This window comes from Aquarana catesbeiana, linkage group LG13 (assembly GCF_042186555.1).
Source record: "Aquarana catesbeiana isolate 2022-GZ linkage group LG13, ASM4218655v1, whole genome shotgun sequence".
Lineage (NCBI taxonomy): Eukaryota > Metazoa > Chordata > Amphibia > Anura > Ranidae > Aquarana > Aquarana catesbeiana.
This window is the reverse complement of record NC_133336.1, coordinates 234,232,448-234,253,173: the sequence shown is the minus strand read 5'-3', so window position 1 is coordinate 234,253,173 and position 20,726 is coordinate 234,232,448. Positions and strand designations below refer to the sequence as shown.

Genomic DNA, 20,726 nt, shown 5'->3' with positions numbered 1-20,726 from the left:
ATAGCAGGATGAAGGCCGGAAAGTGGTTTCATTATCCTGACTGGATGGGGCACGCAGCACGGCAATTGGTGGCGTGGTGTGTCAGTCTTACATACTGCATCTCCAATCCTGGTAAAGAGCCTATGACATAGGCTCTTTACCATGTGATCAGCTGTGTCCAATCACAACTGATCACATGGTAATCAGGAATAGGAAGTTATAGCACAATATGAGTCATGTCAGCATAGGTGTGCGCAGCCTATTGCATTAGAGTGTGCACCCCAAAGCTCAAACACACTGAAGCATAGTTAACTGTGTTTACTATGCTTCAGTTTGTGATTGAGTGTGTTCATTTAGAAAAGGAAGGGGACATTAAATTACATATTGACTAGCCCTTACCCGTGCTCTCCATCCTGAAACTTCCCCCACAGCAGCTGAGGGGAGAGGAGGGAATCCAGTAGCACTGCAGGGGGGGGCAACACGGGGGAAAGCCTGAGCAGTAGGGGGAGTTGGCATACCCCCTGCACACAACTATGCATGTCAGTGCTATTCTGTGGTCATCCTGTGTGTAGAGATATCACCGTCTCTACACATGGATGACATTATTGTGGTGTCTACTCTATTATAACATTTTTCTTATAAAATTCTATTTCCTAAAGTTTTATAAAGTGATCCAATATAAATTATTCCAGTCAGGCTCGGACTGGGACAAAAAATAGGCCCGGGCCTTTTAGACTGAGCAGCCCATGACATGTTAACCGACCCCTTCCTCACTCTCTATCCTGATGGATCCCCCGCAGCAGCCAGTGGGAGAGGGGAGGGGGAACCTGCCAGAGCTGCAGGGGGCAATGGGGGATGGGAAAGAGCATGGGGGGTTATGTATATATTGCTGTGTGTTAGTTTATAATTTCAGCTACGATTAAGCACCGAGTATGGTGTGAACCGTGAATATAGATAATTACCACCGCTCCGAACAGACCAGGGTGAGATTTCTTGTCCTCCACTACGCAAAAGGGAGAGAACCCCAGGTGCTGGCAATTGCTGATACAATAGTATTCATGCGGAAAGGATCTGGACAGCCGCACACTGAGATGAGCCAATAAAATCTTCTTTATTCAAAACATGAAGTAGTACAGTACATGACACCGCTGGAGCAACACAGCTTAGCTGCTGACGCGTTTCACGCTCTTGCAGAGTGCTTATGTAAGCACTCTGCAAGAGCGTGAAACGCGTCGGCGGCTAAGCTGTGTTGCTCCAGCGGAGTCATGTACTGTACTACTTCATGTTTTGAATAAAGAAGATTTTATTGGCTCATCTCAGTGTGCGGCTGTCCAGATCCTTTCCGCATGAATACTATGGTGTGAAACGTGTTAGCTGTATTGTATGCTGTATCTCCTTCCCTCGTTTGCTGTATGGAATGTTATATGTTTTTGACTCAATAAAGGTGATTTTCTTGGGATGCGGCCATCCAGATATTTCTTCAAACCAGATCATCTGCTATGTGCAAGGCCAGCATCCTCTGTTTGTGCAGGGGAGGTGGAACACATAAGGGTGACTACTTTGAGTGGTATGCTAATTTGAAAGAACATGAGGGGGCTGGAGAACACAGGGAGGAATTTGGAGAACATGGGGTGGGGTGGATACCACGGAGGAGCTGAAGAGCACTGGTGGGCAGAGGAGCACAGGGGCAGATGGAGAGCACAGGGGGGGAGGCAAAGAGCATGGGGGGGAGGGAGAGCACAGTGAGGAGGCAGAGAACATGTAGAGAAGCAGAGAGAACATGGGGGGCTGGACAGCACAGGGGGTGTAGGAAACGGAGGGAGGCAGAGAGCACTGGGGGGAGGCTGGAGAGCACAGGGGGTTGGAGAGCACTGGGGGGTTCGGAGAGCACTGGAGGGTTGGAGAGCATGGGGGAGAGGTGGAGAACACAGGGGGAAGCAGAGAACACCGGGTGGAGTGGAGAGCACAGGGATGGGGCGGAGAGCACTGGGGGGGGCTGGAGAGCAAAGGAGAAGGCAGACAGAACAGGGTGGGAGAGGCAGAGAGCACAGGGGGAGAGGTGGGGAGCACTGGGGGCTGGAGAGCATGGGGGTAAAGAGAGCACAGGGGAGGCAGAGAGTACAGGGGAGAGACGGAGAACACGGGTGGGACAGAGCACTGGGGGGCACAGAATATGGGGTGGAAGAGGAGAACATGGAGTGGGGTGGAGAACACAGGGTGCTTGAGAGTACTGGAGGGCTGGAGAGTCCACGGGGATGTTGGAGTGCACTGGAGGGCTGGATAGCATGGCAGGGGGGCTGGAGAGTACTGGGGGATGTCGGAGAGCACTGGGGGAGTTGGAAAGCACTTTGGGGCCAGAGAGCACAGGGGGAGGTGGAGAGCACGGGGGTATTTTAGCCCGAGAGCACAGGGGGGGCTGGAGAGCACAGGGGGATGTCAGAGAGCGCTGGGGGTGGTTAGAAAGCACTTGGGGGCCGGAGAGCGCTGGTGGGGGAGAAGTGGAGAGCACTGGGGGGGCAAAGAGCACAGGGGGATGTCATAGAGTACTGGGGGAGTTGGAAAGCACTCCGGAGCCAGAGAGCACAGAGGGGAGGGGGAGAGCACAGGGGGATGTTGAAGTGCACTGGGGGGACTGAAAAGCACGGCAAGGGGGACTGGAGAGCACAGGGGGATGTCGGAGAGCACTGGGGAAGTTGAAAAGCACTTTGAGGCCAGAGAGCATGAGGGGAGGCAGAGAGCACTAGGGAGGCTGGAGATCACTGGGGGGGGCTGGAGAGTGCAGGTATTTGGAAAAGCACTGGGGGAGGCCCGAGAGCACAGGGGGATGTCAGAGAGCACTGGGGGGAGGTTGGAAAGCACTGAGGGGGGCTGGAGAGCACTGGGGGGCTGGAGAGTACTGGGGGGGGCTGAAAAGCACGGGGGGATGTTGGAGAGCACTGGGGGAGTTGGAAAGCACTGGGGGAGTTTGAAAGCACTTCGGGCCAGAGAGCACAGAGGGGTGGTGGAGAGCAAAGGGAGCTGTTGGAGTGCACTGGGGGGTGGAGAGCATGGCGGGGGGCTGAAGAGCACACGGGGCGTTGGAAAGCACTTTGAGGCCAGAGGGCACAGGGGGGGAGATGGAGAGCACAGGGGGGCTGGAGAGCACAGGGATGTCAGAAAGCACTGTGGGGCCCCGAGAGCACGGGGGCTGGAGAGCACAGGGGGATGTCAGAGAGCACTGGGGGAGGTTGGAAAGCACTTGGGGGCCAGAGAGCACAGGGGGGTTGGAGAGCACTGGAGGGTTGGAGAGCATGGGGGAGAGGTGGAGAGCACAGGGGGAGGCAGAGAACACCGGGTGGAGTGGAGGGGGTTGGAGAGCACAGGGGGGGTTGGAGAGCACTGGAGGGTTGGAGAGCACAGGGATGGGACGGAGAGCACTGGGGGGGCTGGAGAGCAAAGGGGAAGGCAGACAGAACAGGGTGGGAGAGGCGGAGAGCACAGAGGGGAGGTGGGGAGCACTGGGGGCTGGAAAGCGTGGGGATAAAGAGAGCACAGGGGAGGCAGAGAGTACAGGGGAGAGACAGAGAACATGGGGTGGGACAGAGAGCACTGGGGGACACAGAACATGGGGTGGAAGAGATGAACATGGAGTGGGGTGGAGAACACAGGGGGGCTTGAGAGCCCACGGGGATGTTGGAGTGCACTAGAGGGCTGGATAGCATGGCGGGGGGCTGGAGAACACAGGGGGATGTCGGAGAGCACTGGGGGAGTTGGAAAGCACTTTGGGGCCAGAGAGCACAGGGGGAGGTGGAGAGCACAGGGGGAATGTTGGAGTGTACTGGGGGGCTGAAGAGCACAGCAGGGCGGCTGGAGAGCACAGGAGGATGTAAGAAAGCACTGTGGGGCCCCGAGAGCACGGGGGCTGGAGAGCACAAGGGGATGTCGGAGAGCACTGGGGGAGGTTGGAAAGCACTTTGGGGCCAGAGAGCACAAGGAGAGGTGGAGAGCACAGGGGTATGTTGGAGTGTACTAGGGGGCTGAAGAGCACAGCAGGGGGGCTGGAGAGCACAGGAGGATGTCAGAGAGCACTGCAGGAGTTGGAAAGCATTTTGGGGCCAGAGAGCACAGGAGGGCTGGAGAGCACTGGGGGGAGAGCAAAGGGGGGCTGGAGAGTGCAGGGATGTCGGAGAGCATAGGGGAATGTTGACATGCACTGGGGGGTGAAAAGCACAGCGAGGGTGGCTGGTGAGCACAGGGGGATATCGGAGAGCACTAGGGAAGTTGAAAAGCACTTTGGGGCCAGAGAGCACAGGTGGGCTGGAGAGCACTGGGGAGGCTGGAGAGTGCAGGGATGTTGGAAAGCACTGGGGGAGGCCCGAGAGCACAGGGGGATGTCAGAGAGCACTGGGGGAGGTTGGAAAGCACTGGGGGGGCTGGAGAGCACTGGGGGCCGAAGAGCATAGGGATGTTGGAGAGCACTGGGGGTGGTGGAGAGCATAGGGGGCTGTTGGAGTGCACTGGGGGGGTGGAGAGCATGGCGGGAGGGCTGAAGAGCGCAGGGGGAGTTGGAAAGCACTTTAAGGCCAGAAGGCACAGGGGGGAGATGGAGAGCACAGGGATGTCAGAAAGCACTGTGGGGCCCCGAGAGCACAGGGGCTGGAGAGCACAGGGGGATGTCAGAGAGCACTGGGGGAGCTGGAGTGCACAAGGGGGTCAGAGAGCACAGGGGGATGTCGGAGAGCACTGGGGGGGCCAGAGAGCACAGGGGGATGTTTGAGAGCACCGAGGGGTCGGAGAGCACTGGGGGGCGGTGGCAGAAGGAAGCTGGATAGGAGGAGCGGTGGGGGTGGCTGCATATAGAAGAATCAATCACTCCATTTTCCTCCTGCAGCCTCTGAAAGCCAGCTTATCCTCCTCTACCTGTAGCAGGCTTTCAGGAAAGGAAAATGGAGAGATTGATTCTATTATATGCAGCTGCCCCCACCACTCCTCCTATCCAGATGCACAGGGGGCCACACTCACATTCTCTCTTGTCGAGCCCTGTGGTGTCTGCAGCAGGTGTCTTCTCTATCTCTCCCTCCCCCTTATGGTCACGGGTCACCTGGCCCTGACAGCTAAACTGAACTGGCGGGTACGGAGGGGCTAGGTGTGCGGCATTGGCTCACGGAGCAGCCCAGCTGCCTTGGGCCCTATGGCCAGTCTGGGCCTGATTCCAATAATGAGAAATGAGCTCCATTCAAGTAGAGAATAGTTACATTCATTCCTGGGGGAGGGATTCATTTTATTTTGGTAACATCCTTATCTTCTTCTACAGATTGGATAAGAATAAACTGGAAGACAGTTCCTGCCTCCACCTGGCATCTGGAATAAGAAATAACCAGACACTGAGGATGCTGATCCTGTCTGATAACAATCTGGGGGGTCCTCATTTTAGTGATCTGATGGAAGCTCTGCCAACAAGCCGGATAGAGGAATTATGGTGAGTATAACAGGACTGACTGAGACAATAATATTCTGGGACAGTTTAACATGCAGTTGTTTAAATCTTAAAGTCTTATCAAACTCTGGTATCATCTATGAAATAGACTTTGTCTAAAGCTCACCACACATGGTACAGTCTGAATGTGCAGTTTTTTTTATCTAAGCTAAGTAGTGCATAGGCCTGCCTGACTGGATACAAATTGACTGGATAGTTTGGGTGGGTGTTGCTCTTACATAGGTTTGGTAAATTTAAAACTATAAAAAGTAAACATTAAATCTAGCCTGGTATAAATACAGTTTATTACTGTATGCAATGAGCAATCAGAACCTCATACAAATTTCTTTCATCTGATATGACCATCTACTATTCAGCGCTGGAAGAGCTCCCCATTACTGCACATCTGCTATTTAGTGTCAGATATTTTCCTATTACTTTCTATGAGTACAGAGCTCTTATCAGCAGAGATAAATAGAATATCAGATAAAAAACATCCCGTCGAATCACTAACAATGCTGATTCTAGCACAAAATGCTAGATTATAGCACAATACGAGTCGTGTCAGTGGTATTCTGTGGTCATCCTGTGTATGGAGATATCATCTTCTCTACACATGGATGACAATATTGGGGGGTCTACTCCATTATAACATTTTCTTATAAAATTCTATTTCCTGGAGTTTTATAAAGTGATCTAATATAAATGACAAAAGAGCACTGCTCTAGTCAGACATCTCATAATGCATCCCACCTGCTGATGGAAACAGGTGCTGGCTCTGCATGTAGGAATGAATCAAAGAAAAGGCTGGGCGGCCTCACTCTGTTGACACCTTCATTGAAGACTGTTTAAAATTTCTTCTGGTACAAAGATGCCAGTGGCACAGGATCAATGAAAAGCTGACATGTTTCACACCACTATGGGGTGCTTAGTCATAGTCTAATAAAAATGATTCCAATAAAGAGAAATGAGCTCTATTCATGTAGAGAATAGTTACATTCATTCCTGGGAAAAATGTATTTTCTTTTGGTAACATTGTTGGCAGTTGCAGTTAGCTTGTCTGGCAATAGATGTCTTTGTTCCCAATATAGTATAATAGATGGAATTTTGTAATTGGGTGTTAAGTCCCTTTCTAGGAAAGTTCCTTTTCAGTGATGTAATGGGTGGAGTCAGTGCCCATATATATGCCGGTATGGGAGGAGCTGGGTTGAGTTGGGACAAGGGAGCCAAACACCCCACAGATGTTGTTGCCTACTCTTCCAGGGCCCCTAAGAAGCCTGAAACCTCAGGTGAGGGAGTACAGAACTCAGAAGGAAAAGCTGTAGTCACCTTGACTCTTTTTGTGTTTTTTTTGTGGGTTTTGAATGGGATGCCTAAGGCCTTTTAGGCCAGGCCTAAGTCTTCTGATGTGAGTACTAGTGACACCTGGGGATGAGTGTACCATCCTGGAAACGTGCCCAGCTGGGCACAGCTGTAGATATTGGGAGAGATTGATATGCTAAAGAAAGCACCTTATCCTTACTCGGTGATGGAAGCTGAATGCTGTGGACTTCATATACACGGGGAAGTGGTCCCAACTCTGTGGTGATCCCAACAGAGGAGGTGCAAAGGGAAAGATGGTTTACAAACTATTGTTCTGTGCATAAATGACAGCTACAGAATGTCTACTCTTATGTATGACGTTTTACACCAAAGAATTTTGCTAGTGTGTCAAATGTGATGCCAAATGTCCCAAAATTCCTTGCAAAATTACAGTAAAGTGCTGGAAATGCATTTTATGTGTGGACATTCCTTTATTCATACATATTAAGGCCTATGGCCAGAGATGTCGAGAACAGGACTATAACCATGAGTATGGCACAATATGGTGGAGGGGTTCCATTAAGAAAAAATGGGTAGTTGTCCTCTTACAACATTCTTCTCTTCTCCAGTTTGTATAAAAATCACCTAAAAGACAGTTCCTGCCCCCACCTGGCATCTGGAATAAGAAATAACCAGACACTGAGGACATTGGACCTGTCTGATAACAATCTGAAGGATCTTCATTTCAGTGATCTAAAGGAAGCTCTGACAACAAGCCGGATAAAGGAATTACAGTGAGTATAACAGGACTGACTGAAACAATAATATTCTAGAGCAGTTAAACACTCAGTTGTTTAAATCTTAGAATCTTGCTAATAATTGATCATGTAAGCAAAATTGGTCTAATTTTTTGGACTCCCCAAGTAGCCAATCCTAGACTGTTGTTCAAATCTGGCAATAAATGGATTTAAATTTGGCCAGTTTAGCAAGGATCAGCCAAATTTTGATCAGTGTGTGGGTGTCTTTGTTTAACAGAAGTCGATCGTTAGGTTGACATTTGTTGAATGGGCAAGTTCAACAAATGCCTGAATGAAAAAAAACTATCTGTGGTCATCCTGTGTATGGAGATATCCCAGTCTCTACACATGGATGACAATATTGGGGGGTCTCCTCAATTTTAACATTTTTCTTATAAAATTCTATTTCCTGGAGTTTTATAAAGTGATCTTTATAAAGTGATCCCCTTTTCCAGGGCTTGAGTACTGGGTGTTAGAATCATGACGAGATGTTAAAGCAGACCTACGTTTGGGCTTGAGAAAGACTGTCATCTACTAACCACCCTGTGAACTGCCAGATAAGAAACGTTTTGCTGCAACAATGTGTATGGGGCTGTATGGCAGCTTTTGCCTTGATTTGACAGGCGGCTGAGGTGAGTTAAAAAATGCACCTCAACTTCCTGCTTTTGTTGCCTGACAGTTCTTATATCAAAGAGGCCTAAGAGCAAAGTAGTACTCTCATTATGTGAATTTGGAGGCTGGTGGGTCATTACATTGGGAGGTGCACCATCTGTGATGACTAGTTTTAACTGTATATGGATACAGTCAGTTTATAAATAAAATGTGTTATTATTCTCAGAAATAAGTGCAATTATAAATTGGTGACTGATATTTGTAGTTTTATATATATTGTTAGAATTTGACATAAATGTATATAGGCAATAAATAGGATATAGACATAATTATATATGTTTATGAATTATGCATATAATGAGGCCAGCTTGGATCATATTTTTTTAATACACAATTTCTTGGAAGAAAAATAACATTGGTTATTTTGTCATAAGAGCTAAGAACATGGCATCTCTGGCAAGACCAACAGACATTTTCAGTAATTGTTAAAAATGGGGGAAAAAAATGAATGCAGCCACCAAATCTAGGGACTGATATGTTGCAATATGTACATTTTCTTGGGTTTATCTGCAAAGCCCAACAATTTCCATAGGAGACTCTTTAAAAAAAATCTTGACAGCTCAAGTTGGCAGTTACTGTTGGTCCTCAAATTATTCCTCTTACTGTGAGTGTGCATAAATGCCTAAAATGTGTCTTATGTTAGTTTATATGCCCAGTGTGCACTCTACATGTGCATTTGTGTTTGTATGTTAAACTTTATTGCTATTGCAGGCAGCTGGCAAGCCCTTCATGTAATAGTGTCAGGTACTCTTTGTGGAGGAATCTGGGGCCATTTGGACATATTATTCCTCTGTACTACTCCAGCTTCAAGTACAGACTATACTTGATCGGTCCTTTTCCTGGCCACAATCTGACAGCTCTGAACCTGGAAGTGCTCACAGATTCCGGGTTCATTCCTCCTAGGGGAGATCAAGAAACAAATGTTTTTGTCTTCCTTCCACTCACCATCCTGATAGGTGAAATATAAAAGGTGATGTTACACCAAATAAAAAGATACCTAACATGTCATGCTTTAAAACTGGGTCCGCCTGTAAAACCTGAGATATCACCCTTCCAATCGGTTGGCAAGTAGTTAAAACAGGGATCAGTGTTTTAACTATGTAGTTTTATTTTACCCAGAATTCCTCCAAAGTGTGTCTGTCCGTCCATGTACTCATATGTGTACAGTATTCATCCTCCCAGTCTACATCCATCATCATGTCATTCTTTTTCTGTTCACCAATCTATGCAGCCTTTGATGCATTGCAAAGCATCCTGATGTAAATGATTGCAATTCCATCAAATGATAAACTTCTGTGTCAGTTCGCATTGTCTGACCAACTATAGCAACAGGAAAGGCAAAGCTTGATTAACTGCTGGAGGTATACAGAAAGTTCACCAATCAGACACTTGGGAGAGGGTCCCTTTTCTCCTATTTCTCTGGGGCACAGTAGTTAGGCTTGTGAACAGTTTAAACAATAACAGTAATAATATAAATAACGACAACAATATTCATGCATATCCTTCATTATTGCACACAGGGAGTGAAGGATATGCTGTGAGAGCATTCTTTTGAGATCTGATGACCATTTATATCCTCTATTCTAGGATCGAAGACAATAGCTTGCCAGATGTAGCTAAAAGAGAATTTAAAAGGTTGGAACGCCTCCGACCAGGACTGAAGGTTTTTACATAGTGACCTCAGAGGAAGAAGCTTTGCTACAGCTGTGAATGGAGCCAGAACTTTGCTCTGGATGAGGAGAAGAATGAAATTCAGAAATGGCCCAAGAGGAGAAGGAATCATTGTAGATGAGCTAATACATATAAGATAAGATGCAGAGAATCTTCAATACTTTTTAGTCTTTAACCGCTTGCCGACCGCTGCCTGTATATTTACGTAGACAGAATGGCACGGCTGCGCAAATAGGCGTACCTGTATGTCCATTTAAATTTGCAGCCGTGCCATCACGTGCACGCCGCTGGCGACGCGCACGTGTGCACCTGCCACGAGCTCCGTGAGTAAGATCGCGGGTCCCACGGACTATATGTCCGCGGAGATACCCGCTATCATCTCAGGGAGAGGAAGAACGGGGAAATGCTAATGTAAACAAGCATTTCCCCGTTCTGCCTAGTGACACTGTCACTGATCACAGCTCCCTGCAATTGGGAGCGGTGATCAGTGATGTGTCACACGTAGCCCCTCCCCCCCACAGTTAGACTCACTCCCTAGGACACACTTAGCCCCTACACTGCCACCTAGTGGTTAACCCCTTCACTGCCAGTCACATTAACACAGTAATCAATGCATTTTTAATCGCACTGATCACTGTATAAAAGTGAATGTTCACAAAAATGTTTAAAAATTGTCCGATGTGTCCGCCAATAATGTGGCAGTCACGATAAAAAAAAAAAAATCGCTGATCGCCGCCATTACTAGTAAAAAAAAAATGATTAATAAAAATGCCATAAAACTATCCCCTATTTGTAGACGCTATAACTTTTGCGCAAACCAATTAATATACGCTTATTGCAATTTTTTTTTTTTTTTTTACCAAAAATATATAGAAGAATACGTATCGGCCTAAACTGAGGGAAAAAAAAAACAAATTTACATATTTTTGGGGGATATTTATTATAGCAAAATGTAAAAATATTGATTGGACACTGGGCACACATTTTATTGCCCCCCCCAGCTAGGCTTAAAAATGAGTTTACTACAGCAGATCAGGCAGCGATTGTGATTGGTTGCTAGAGGTTACAAAACATCATCACTGCTCACTAATTGGTTCTAGAGGTTACTGCAAATCATTATTGCTCACTGATTGGTTGCTAGAGGTTACTGCACATCATAACCTAAGCATCAAATTGCGGGTGTGGCCAAACGGCACTAGCATTTAGGGGTGTGCTATGTACAGAGTGCAGGGTTAAGGGGTTGCACTACATAAAGAGTGCATAGTTGAAACATGTGCTACATACAGGGATGAAGGGTGTACTATGTACAGAATGCAGCGTTCAGGGGTACGCTAGGTACAGAGTGCAGGGATGTGCTATTTACAGAGTGCAGGGTTGGGGGTGTGTGCTAGGTGCAGAGTGCAAGGTCAGGGGTTCGTTATGTGCAGAGTCATGGGTTGAGGTGTGCACTACGTGCAGAGTGCTGGGTTGAGGGGTACACTACGTGCAGAGTGCTGGGTTGAGGGGTACGCTACGTGCAGAGTGCTGGGTTGAGGGGTACGCTACGTGCAGAGTGCTGGGTTGAGGGGTACGCTACGTGCAAAGTGCGGGGTTGAGGGGTAGGCTATGTGCAGAGTTGAGGGGAACGCTACATGCAGAGTACAGGGTTGAGGGGGTCCGCTACATACAGAGTGCAGGGTTAAGGAGTGCGCTAGGTGCAGGGATGCGTTAGGTGCAGGAGTGAGGTGGGTGCAGAGTGCAGTGGGTGAGATGGGTGCAGAATGCAGGAGTGAGGTGGGTTCAGAGTGCAGGAGTGAGGTGGGTGCATGTCCTCTTTCTTGTTCTCATTCTCTCTCTGTTCAAGGGGGCTCCGGGGGCTTAGTTGACAGCTCAGCCGGGATTGCGGCAATGGGGGGGTGGCTGGCATTTTGGGGAGTAGTGCTAGGTCCTCAGTCCCTTCTTTGGTGGGTGCCCCTGGCACGGAGGATGTCATACACACCCTGTTAGCGCGTCTTAGGGAGGCACTGTGAAGCTGGGGTGACGTCTGGGGCTTCTTAATCTCTGGTAGCTACGTGGTCCACAGCACAAGCTGCCACCTACAGTGTCAGTAGTCAGGCAGTCAGGATTTCATCTGAGGCCTCAGCTCGCCCTCCTGGTGCGGGCCTGTCGGATTCCTCCAGTCAACTACATCTGGTAAGGTTTCGCACAACAAAACGTCTGACAAAGGAGTCGCCGGGGTTGTTGGGGTACGTCTGGCAAAAATACGAAGTGTATGTGTGTTTTGAAGGTCCTTTGGGTGCGCATTTAAAACTGGAAGTGAAGGAGCGTATATGGAAGGATGAGTATGTGGAAATGTTTTCTTTGTTGCCATTGGAGAAATTTAAAGTTAAACCAGATGAAAGTAAGAAGGAGTAAGAAGAAAAATTAGAGTATTGGTTGATTCCCTGTACATTCTCAAACTGGTTGCAGGCATATGCAATTTTAGCTAGTGTCATTGGGGAAAAGGCCCCTGAGAATTGCCCCCCCCCCCCGCCATTTTTTGTTATCTGGACTCTATCGGCGAAGCCCAGCGAGTGTATGGTGGGGTTGCTTGGTTTTGCTATGACAAGCAAATTCAACAGCGCAAGGCAGTCCAGCCTTCATTACGGTGGGACCACAAAAATATCAGTTTTAGGATGAAACTGATGTCTCCATAGAATTTGGTTCCTCCCTTTCAGGGTGGGTCACAGGGTGCGGCAGCTTCTACACAAGCGGCGGCAAATCGCAGGGGGTTATGTTGGCAATTCATTGCCGGATCTTGCAAGTTTCGGTCACGACTGTTCAGGGTGTGGAGGGTCTCACACGCTGTCCAGATGCTTCAAGAAAGGAAAAGGAAAAAGGAGGCGATGCTGGAAAGGAGGGAAGACGCTGGTGAAGGTAAAAAAGATGGCGCCTTTCCTAAAGCGCTATTCTAATAGGGAGGCAACTTGTGTGTTGCAGCTGGGTTTCTCGTAGGGTTTTTCTGATACCCTGCTAGTTGCTGGTTGTCCCTCTGATGGCAGATACCTTGCAGTTATCTCGTTTACATTCAGTGGTCGTCTTCAGGAAAACTTTTCAAAGAAGTTGCTTTGGGTCGCATGTCTGGCCCTGTTGATTTACCGCCAGTATTTCCCCTTTGGGTATTATCCCCAAAAAAGAACCAAATAAGTTACGCCTCATTCATCACTTGTCGCATCCTAAAGGGGGTTCAGAGAATGATGCCATTGATCCGGAGCTTTGCACGGTGTCCTATACTTCTTTTGATATGGCAGTGTCATGAGTTCGTAGGTATGGTAAATGTTCGTTGTTGGCAAAGTTCGTTTATTGCCGGTACATCCTAATTGTTGCCATCTGCTGGGGTGCAAAAATTTTGTTGATAGATGATTTACCAATGGGCTGTGCCATTTCTTGTTCGTTGTTTGAAATGTTTAGTTCCCTTTTGTTATGGTAGGTTCAGGATATTTACAGGGTTAATTCAGTTATCCATTATTTAGATGATTTCTTGTGCATAGCGCCTGCTGGAAGTACAATCTGTGCCTCACTTTTGGCAACAGTCCAACATGCTTTTGAGTTTTTTGGTGTGCCATTGGCCCCTGACAAGACGGAGGGCCCAGCCACTGAGTTGCGGTTTCTGGGTATTGCCATCGACACCGTGCCTTTGGACAAACTTGAATATCTGATAGGGATGGTTTCTGCCACCAGGCAATGTAAAAAATTCAACTTCGTGCTTTGCAATCTATCTTGGGCAAGTTGAATTTTGCTTGTTGCAGTATGCCCATGGGCCACATTTTTTGTAGACGACTGATGGCTGCTACAGTTGCCATTAAGGCGCCACATCCTTGTATTCGGCTGGGGCAGAATCAGAGTGAGGACCTGTGAGTGTGGAATTCATTTCTGGTTTCTTACAATGGTCTCTCTCTTTGGCTGGAGCAGGTGATTTCCAATTTTGATCTAGAACTGTTCACTGACGCGGCGGGCTCTGCTGGTTATGAAACCTACTGTCAGGGTTGTTGAAGTGCTGAGAGTTGGTTGGCCAGTGGAATGGAGGGAGGTTGGTTTAGTGCAAAATGTGGATGTTCTGGAACTGCTTCCTATTGTACCATCCATGGAATTGTGCACATTCCAGGAGTTGATAACTCAGTGGCTGATGCTTTGTCTCATTTCCAGTGGGACAGATTCTGTTAGTTGGCACTGGAAGCAGAGCAGTGCGGAATTCCATGCCCCAAGCATCTGTGGAGCAGATTTGGAGCAGTTCTCAATTTGCCATTCGTTATGTGCTTCAACTTGGTCCTCATACCGCAGAGTGTGGCAGGAATGGAGCGATCTGGTGAATGAAGTTGGGGGCAGGGATGGAGTGGGCATCGGGACTACCGGGAGATTCCCGGTGGGCCGATGGCTCAGAGTGGGCCGGTTTCAGCCGCATCTGCGGTGCTCGGCGATCTACCCATCAACCGCCGACAGCTGCGCCTGATGGGTAGATCGTAGGGGTGCAACAGATCAAAAAACTCACGGTTCGGATCGTTCCTCGGATCAGGAGTCACGGTTCGGATCATTTTCGGATCAACAAAAAAAAAATCTCCCTCACTGTAATATCCACAATCTCCCTATTGGCGGGTATATTGGCAAAGTATTGGCAGGTATATTGGCAAAGTATTGGCGGGTATATTGGCAGAGTATTGGCGGGTATATTGGCAGGGTATTGGCGGGTATATTGGCAGGGTATTGGCGGGGTATGGCAGAGTATTAGCAGGGTATGGCAGAGTATTGGCAGGGTATGGCAGAGTATTGGCAGGGTATGGCAAAGTATTGGCAGGGTATGGCAGAGTATTGCAGCAGGGCATTGCAGAGTATTGGCAGGGCATTGCAGAGTATTGGCACTGCTGCCATCCGATCTCTCCCCTCCACTGTACAGATCAGTACACAAAGGGGAGAGAGGAACCGGCGTCATGACGCCGGTTTGTTACAAGTGATCGCTCCATCATTTGACGGAGCGATCACGTGCTAAACGGCCGCCGGGTGTACCATGATGGCCGCCGCTCCGGAGCTAGGCCGAAGCCGCGGCCTTGCCTATGGCCGAGACCACAGAGCGATCCGTGGATCGCGGGTGTCCCATATGGATCAACCTCCGCGGATCGGATCACGGATCGATGACGATCCGTTGTACCCCTAGTAGATTGAGATTTAGCCAGCATCCAGAGTAGCACAGTAGCGCAGGAAGCATCTGTCTGTAGTAAGTTCTCTCTCATGTCACGAAGCGCTGCTCGCTCCCTGGCGGCCCCTCCTCTCTTCTCGTCTATCTCCATTGGCTTGTGACATCATCTGGGATAGACGAGAAGAGAGGAGGGGCCGCTGGGGAGCGAGCAGCGCTGCGTGACATGAGAGAGAACTTACTACAGACAGACACTTCCTGCGCTACTCTGCATACTGGCTAGTAAGATCCCATGATGTGCCCTATAATGTGCCCCCTGATGTACCCTATTATGTGCCCCATCATGTACCCTGATGTGCTATGTGCCCCATAATGTGCCCTGATGTGCCCCATAATGTGCCATGTGCCATGATGTGCCCTGATATGCCATGTGCCCCGATGTGCCCTGATGTGCTATGTACCCCGTGCCCTGATGTGCCCCATGCCCTGATGTGCTGTGTGCCCTGATGTGCTATGTGTCCCGATGTGCCCCATAATGTGCCATAATGTGCCCTGATGTGGCCCGATGTGCCATGTGCCCCATGCCCTGATGTGCCATGTGCCCCATGCCCTGATGTGCTATGTGCCCTGTGCCCTGATGTGCCATGTGGCCTGATGTGCCCCATGCCCTGATGTGCCCTGATATGCCCCAATGTCCTATGCCCTAATGTGCCCCGTGACCTGATGTGCCCCATGCCCTGATGTACTGTGCCCCGATGTCCTATGCCCTGATGTCCTGTACCCTGATGTACTGTGCCCTGACGTGCCCTGATGTGTTTTACCCTGTACCCTGATGTGTTGTGCCCTGATGTACCATGACCTGTGCCCTGATGTCCTGTACCCTAATGTGCTGTACCCTGATGTGCTGGGCTCTGTACCCTGATGTCCTGTACCCTGATGTGTTGTGCCCTGATGTGCCCTGTACGCTGATGTGCTGGGCTCTGTACCCTGATGTTCTGTGCCCTGTACCCTGATGTGGCCTGGTGTGTTGTACCCTGATGTGCCCTGATGTGCTGGGCTCTGTACCCGGATGTGCTGTGCCCTGATGTGCCTTGTGCCCTGATGTGCTGGGCTCTGTACCCTGATGTGCTGTGCCCCGATGTACCGTACCCTGATGTGTTGTGCCCTGGGCCGGTCTGGATGAAGTCCAGGGCCACATTTTTGTCCCAGTCCAGCCCTGGTTGGGGGTGTTCTTGTGAGGACGATGATGTACACATGTTGCTTTATTTTATTGGCAGGAATTTTGAATGAGGTATGTCTGTCTCTGCTATGTCTCAGAAGTTGGCTGGTCTGGCTTAGTTGTCAGGTCACAGATGTTACAAAGGTTTTTCTGGCCAGGCAGGCAGGCATGTGGGATCATGGGAAGGGTCACTCTATGGCGGGCGCTCGATGCCCGGTTTCATTTGAGGTTCTTGGTGCTGTAGTGGGTCACTTGGATAGGGTTTCTTCTTCCGCCTATGAGGTTATTTTGTTCTGGGCTGTCTTTGTGCTGGACTTTTTTGGGGCTTTTCGGGTGGAGGAATTGGTGAGCTGGAACAAACGTGGTGAGGGTGGTTTGAGCGTACAAAATGTGTGGTTATGGGACACTACATTGGGTATTCTGTTAAGAAAATCTAACACAGATCAGTGAGGGAGGGGTTCTTGGATTGAGTTGTGTGTGGTTCCCTATTCCCCAGTTTGCCCTGTCGGGGCTGTGGGGGTTTTTTCACAGGTTTGGCCAAATCTTCCGGGAGTTTTCTTTATGCATGCGGATGGGAGAGCAATATCTTGATTCCAGTTTAGGAGGGTGTTCAGGAAATGCCTGTTGTCTGCTGGTTTGAGTGCAGACAACTATTCTTCTCATTACTTTCGGATTGGAGTGGCAATGGAAACGGTCTAAAGGGGACTTAATGACCAGGTTGTTCAGCTCATTGGGTGGTGGAAATCAGTCAGATTTTGGTCATATGTGAGCCCTAATTTATTTTAACTTCTAAGTTTTGCTATCTGTGGCGTCTTATAGGGTACAACCTGTCTTCTTTATTTAATGTGTTTCCCATCCACTTGTTGTTGTTTGTTGATATGATTAGGATTCTTGGGGATGTTGTATTCCCCCCCCCCCATTTTCTTTTACGAATTCCGAGGCATACTTGGTGTGGATACTCGTATGTTTTTTGGGGTGCCAGGCGGGCGGAGGTTAGGACAGAGGGTAGGCAGTTAGGTTTGTCCAGGAGTGAAGTCAGAGTTCACTGGCTGGGCGTTCCAGGCACGATGTAGTCTAGGATCCTGCCCGACATACATCTTTATTCTAGATTGGATCGGTCCCCTGATGTGGTCCTCTTGCATGTCAGGCGATGATCTTGGCTTGTGCTCCATGCACAATCTAATACGGGATATTAAGTTCGATTTTTTTTTTTTTTTTACAACTTTGGTCATTTTTTTCAGATACCATATTTGTGTGGTCCAATATAGTTGCCAGGTCTGAGTGGCGTATGGCTCGCTCTGTTGAAAAAATCAACAAAGCCAGGATAAAGGTGAACAAGGAGGTAGCAAGGTTTTTTGTCTGAAATGAGGACCTGGCAATATATCATTGAGAGCTGGAGGATGAGACCTGGTGATATCTAAGAAAAGATGGTGTGCATCTGAATGCCACTGGCATTGATTTATAACAGCTGGGATTGCAGGAGGGTATTCAGCGGGCCTTCCAGGTTTGGGGGGCAACACCTGCTTAAGGTGTAACACTGTGGCAGGGGGTCTATTGGGTCTTTGAAGGCGGTGCTGGTTAAATAATTGTGGAAAATTGTGGGTTGGGCCCATCTGAGGTATGGGCCCAACCCACAATACACCCACTGTAACTGGTGTGGCGGTTATCAGTGATACTATGGTTGATGTGGTGGTGATCAGGGACACTAGTACTGGTGTGGCAGTGGTTAGGGACACTGTGACTGGTGTAATGTTGATCAGCAACACTGGGACTGGTGTAGCAGTGATTAAGGATAATGTGTATGATGTGGTGTTGATCAGGGACACTGGCACTGCTGTGGTAAGTGGTGCGGCAGTGATCAGGGATACTGTGATTGGGCGGCAGTGATTAGGGACACTGACTGGCCGCACTGGTCTGGTGACATCTCACTGCTGTGGTGATCAGAAACAATGGCTGGTGGAACTAACTGTATTTGACTTCATTAATGATGACATTGTTTACTACTATGATTGCTATCACTGGGCACAGCTATCACATTGTATTGGCCTTGTACTATGTAATAACTATGACCAATCACAGAGATCACAAAAGTAAAAAATGGCATCATGAATGAAAGCCATTATTTAATACTGTTAATGTGATCCCTGTAGTTGGTTACAGCAATCACATGGTACAGGGCCAATCACAGCAGCCCTGTACTCTGATCTGACATCTGCTGTGAACAGATTGTGCCGCTGTGCAGCCCCAAGGCCACGCAACGAGTGGCAAAACGGGGAAGACATAACAGTGCATCCAGGACCACACTTGTCCCGCCCGATTGTATATGTTCAGTAGCTTTAGAGAAAATTTGTGATATTTTTAATCTATCAAATTATAGTTCACTGTATATTCTTTACCTCTCAGCTCCGGAGTCAGTGAGTGTCCAAGTTCATCGAGCAGAATCTCATCCACCAGAACCTCACCTATAGAAAAATAAATGAATAATAAATAAAAGCTAAGACTTGATCACTTCCATTTGAGGCAAACCAAAAAAAGATGACATATATATATATATATATATATATATATATATATATATATATATATATATATATATATATATATATATATATATATATATATACACACACACATATATATATAAAAATATAAAGCAAGCTAATTTTGATATTTATACTGGATAAAATAACTGTTGAAAAATACTTAACTTAAAATTGACACAGTACCATAATAAAAACACCATTAGGCCCCTCTTGCACACAGTTCTGCTGTATGAGCTTCTACTTTTTCAGCCGTTTTTTTTTTTTTGGCTGTATTTGCGCTCATTTTCCCGTATTTTTCGCACAAAAACATTCTCGTTTTTTTGCTCTGCACGATATGTAAATGAGTATTGGCATGCATAAAGCGTAAATTACTGACCAAAAATGCAGATTTTTCTATTTTTTTTTTTTATGAAGAATGCATGGCTCTTGTTTGTAGTCAGAGTCTTCAAGTAGGAAATGCGATAAGCCTAACAACCAAGGCCTGAGGTGTGCCTTGGCCTAGCTGGTCAGTATGCCTGAAAAGAGGGGAAAAAGACACATACTTAGGTGAAGAAGGGTAGGCAACAATCCGTCAAGTAGGGTAGCGTGCGACTGGATGGCAACAGTATATGTATCCGGTAAGTATCCGCTATGACAGGAGAAAACCACCGTCTTATGACTTAGTGATAAGAAGGAACCCCCTATTGAACCTGCGAAGCTGCCCAGAACCCAACTAAATGTCCCGTAAAAGATTGGATTGAGCCTGATGCCTGAGACAACCCAGACATGAGAATGAACTGCTTGTGATGAGAGGATACGTGGGGGAAAGGGAGCAAGGGCTGGCCCAAGGAGCCCCTGCAAAATAATGGTCGAGAAGATTGAAATACTTCAAAACGGACATCAGTAAGTAGCTCTTAAATGCCCACAAACCCCTGGCCTACCTATACTTGGTACGGGGAAGTGAGAGGGTGAGCTGCAAAAATGGACAAACTGGCAGGAGTGCAGGGGTCTGAAGTGTTAGATTTGGCGGATAAGGCCGATGCGCTATGGCAAAAAGCATTGGTAAACATGGAGAAACCATACCAGACACACAGAAACTGGACCCACATGATTTGATCAAGTCATGCTTCTGCTAGTGACTTGACCACCGAGTAGGAGTCCTGAACAGGTGAAGGAGGCCGAACTACCTCCTGTGGAATAAGTCTCGTGGCATGATTCAGCATACCCAAAATGACTGTAAGCCCCGCTTTGTCGGAACAGGCTGGGGATAGGACAAAAATTAATAGTCTGATGTACCTGAGCAGTTCCCCAGGCAACCTTGCAAACAAGAGATTGGAGCCAAGAGTGGAACCCAGGAAAAGATGATAACGGCCCGGACCTACCACTTTGAGGGCTGTCAAGAGGACGTTGGATCAACACACACCCTGAGAGGGACTGCAGATCCTTGGGCAGAAACCAGGGTCTCCATGCAACAGGAAATCAACTGAATAAATTAAAAATCCCTTGACCTTCCTGTAGATACCTCAGAACCAATGGAGTTCCGGAAAAAGGTTCCCAAAGCAAGGACTGCTAAACTCGAGGTTAACCCCAATGGTAAAACGACATCTGCACCATCATCTTATCATCTTACCCTCCCAACGGCAGGTCTGTTGAAAGTAGCTTCAAGCATAGTGATATCAGTTCGGATAGCCAATATACCCCCCCCCTCCCAACTGTAGCAAGTGCTGAATTTTGATATCCCCGGACAAGTATTTCAATGAAAAGTTTCCGCAGGAGCAGCCAAAGTAACAACCAATATCGGAACTTGCCATGGACACCCCAGTGCGCCGACCCATTACCCACAGACTGAAGGTGAAGAACCAGACCAAACCCCCTTGGAAATTACTACCTCCAGAAACTTGATCAGCAATGAAATTATGACTGTCTTCTAAACCAAGATACTACACACGAAAGAGTCCGATGA

The 20,726-nt window shown here is 48.0% G+C and overlaps 1 protein-coding gene across 2 annotated transcripts in view; it reads left to right on the top strand.

Moving 5' to 3' along the window:
* The window catches only part of LOC141116962 (NACHT, LRR and PYD domains-containing protein 3-like), a 138,483-nt gene extending 127,751 nt beyond the window's left edge, over positions 1 to 10,732 (top strand). For both annotated transcript variants that reach the window (XM_073609489.1, XM_073609490.1), the window contains exons 9-11: positions 5,273 to 5,437; positions 7,366 to 7,530; positions 9,793 to 10,732. In XM_073609489.1, coding sequence (XP_073465590.1) covers positions 5,273 to 5,437; positions 7,366 to 7,530; positions 9,793 to 9,880 — 418 coding nt within the window. In that variant the 3' untranslated portion in view covers positions 9,881 to 10,732. The remainder of the gene's footprint in view (positions 1 to 5,272; positions 5,438 to 7,365; positions 7,531 to 9,792) is intronic.
* Positions 10,733 to 20,726: the final 9,994 nt, after the last annotated feature.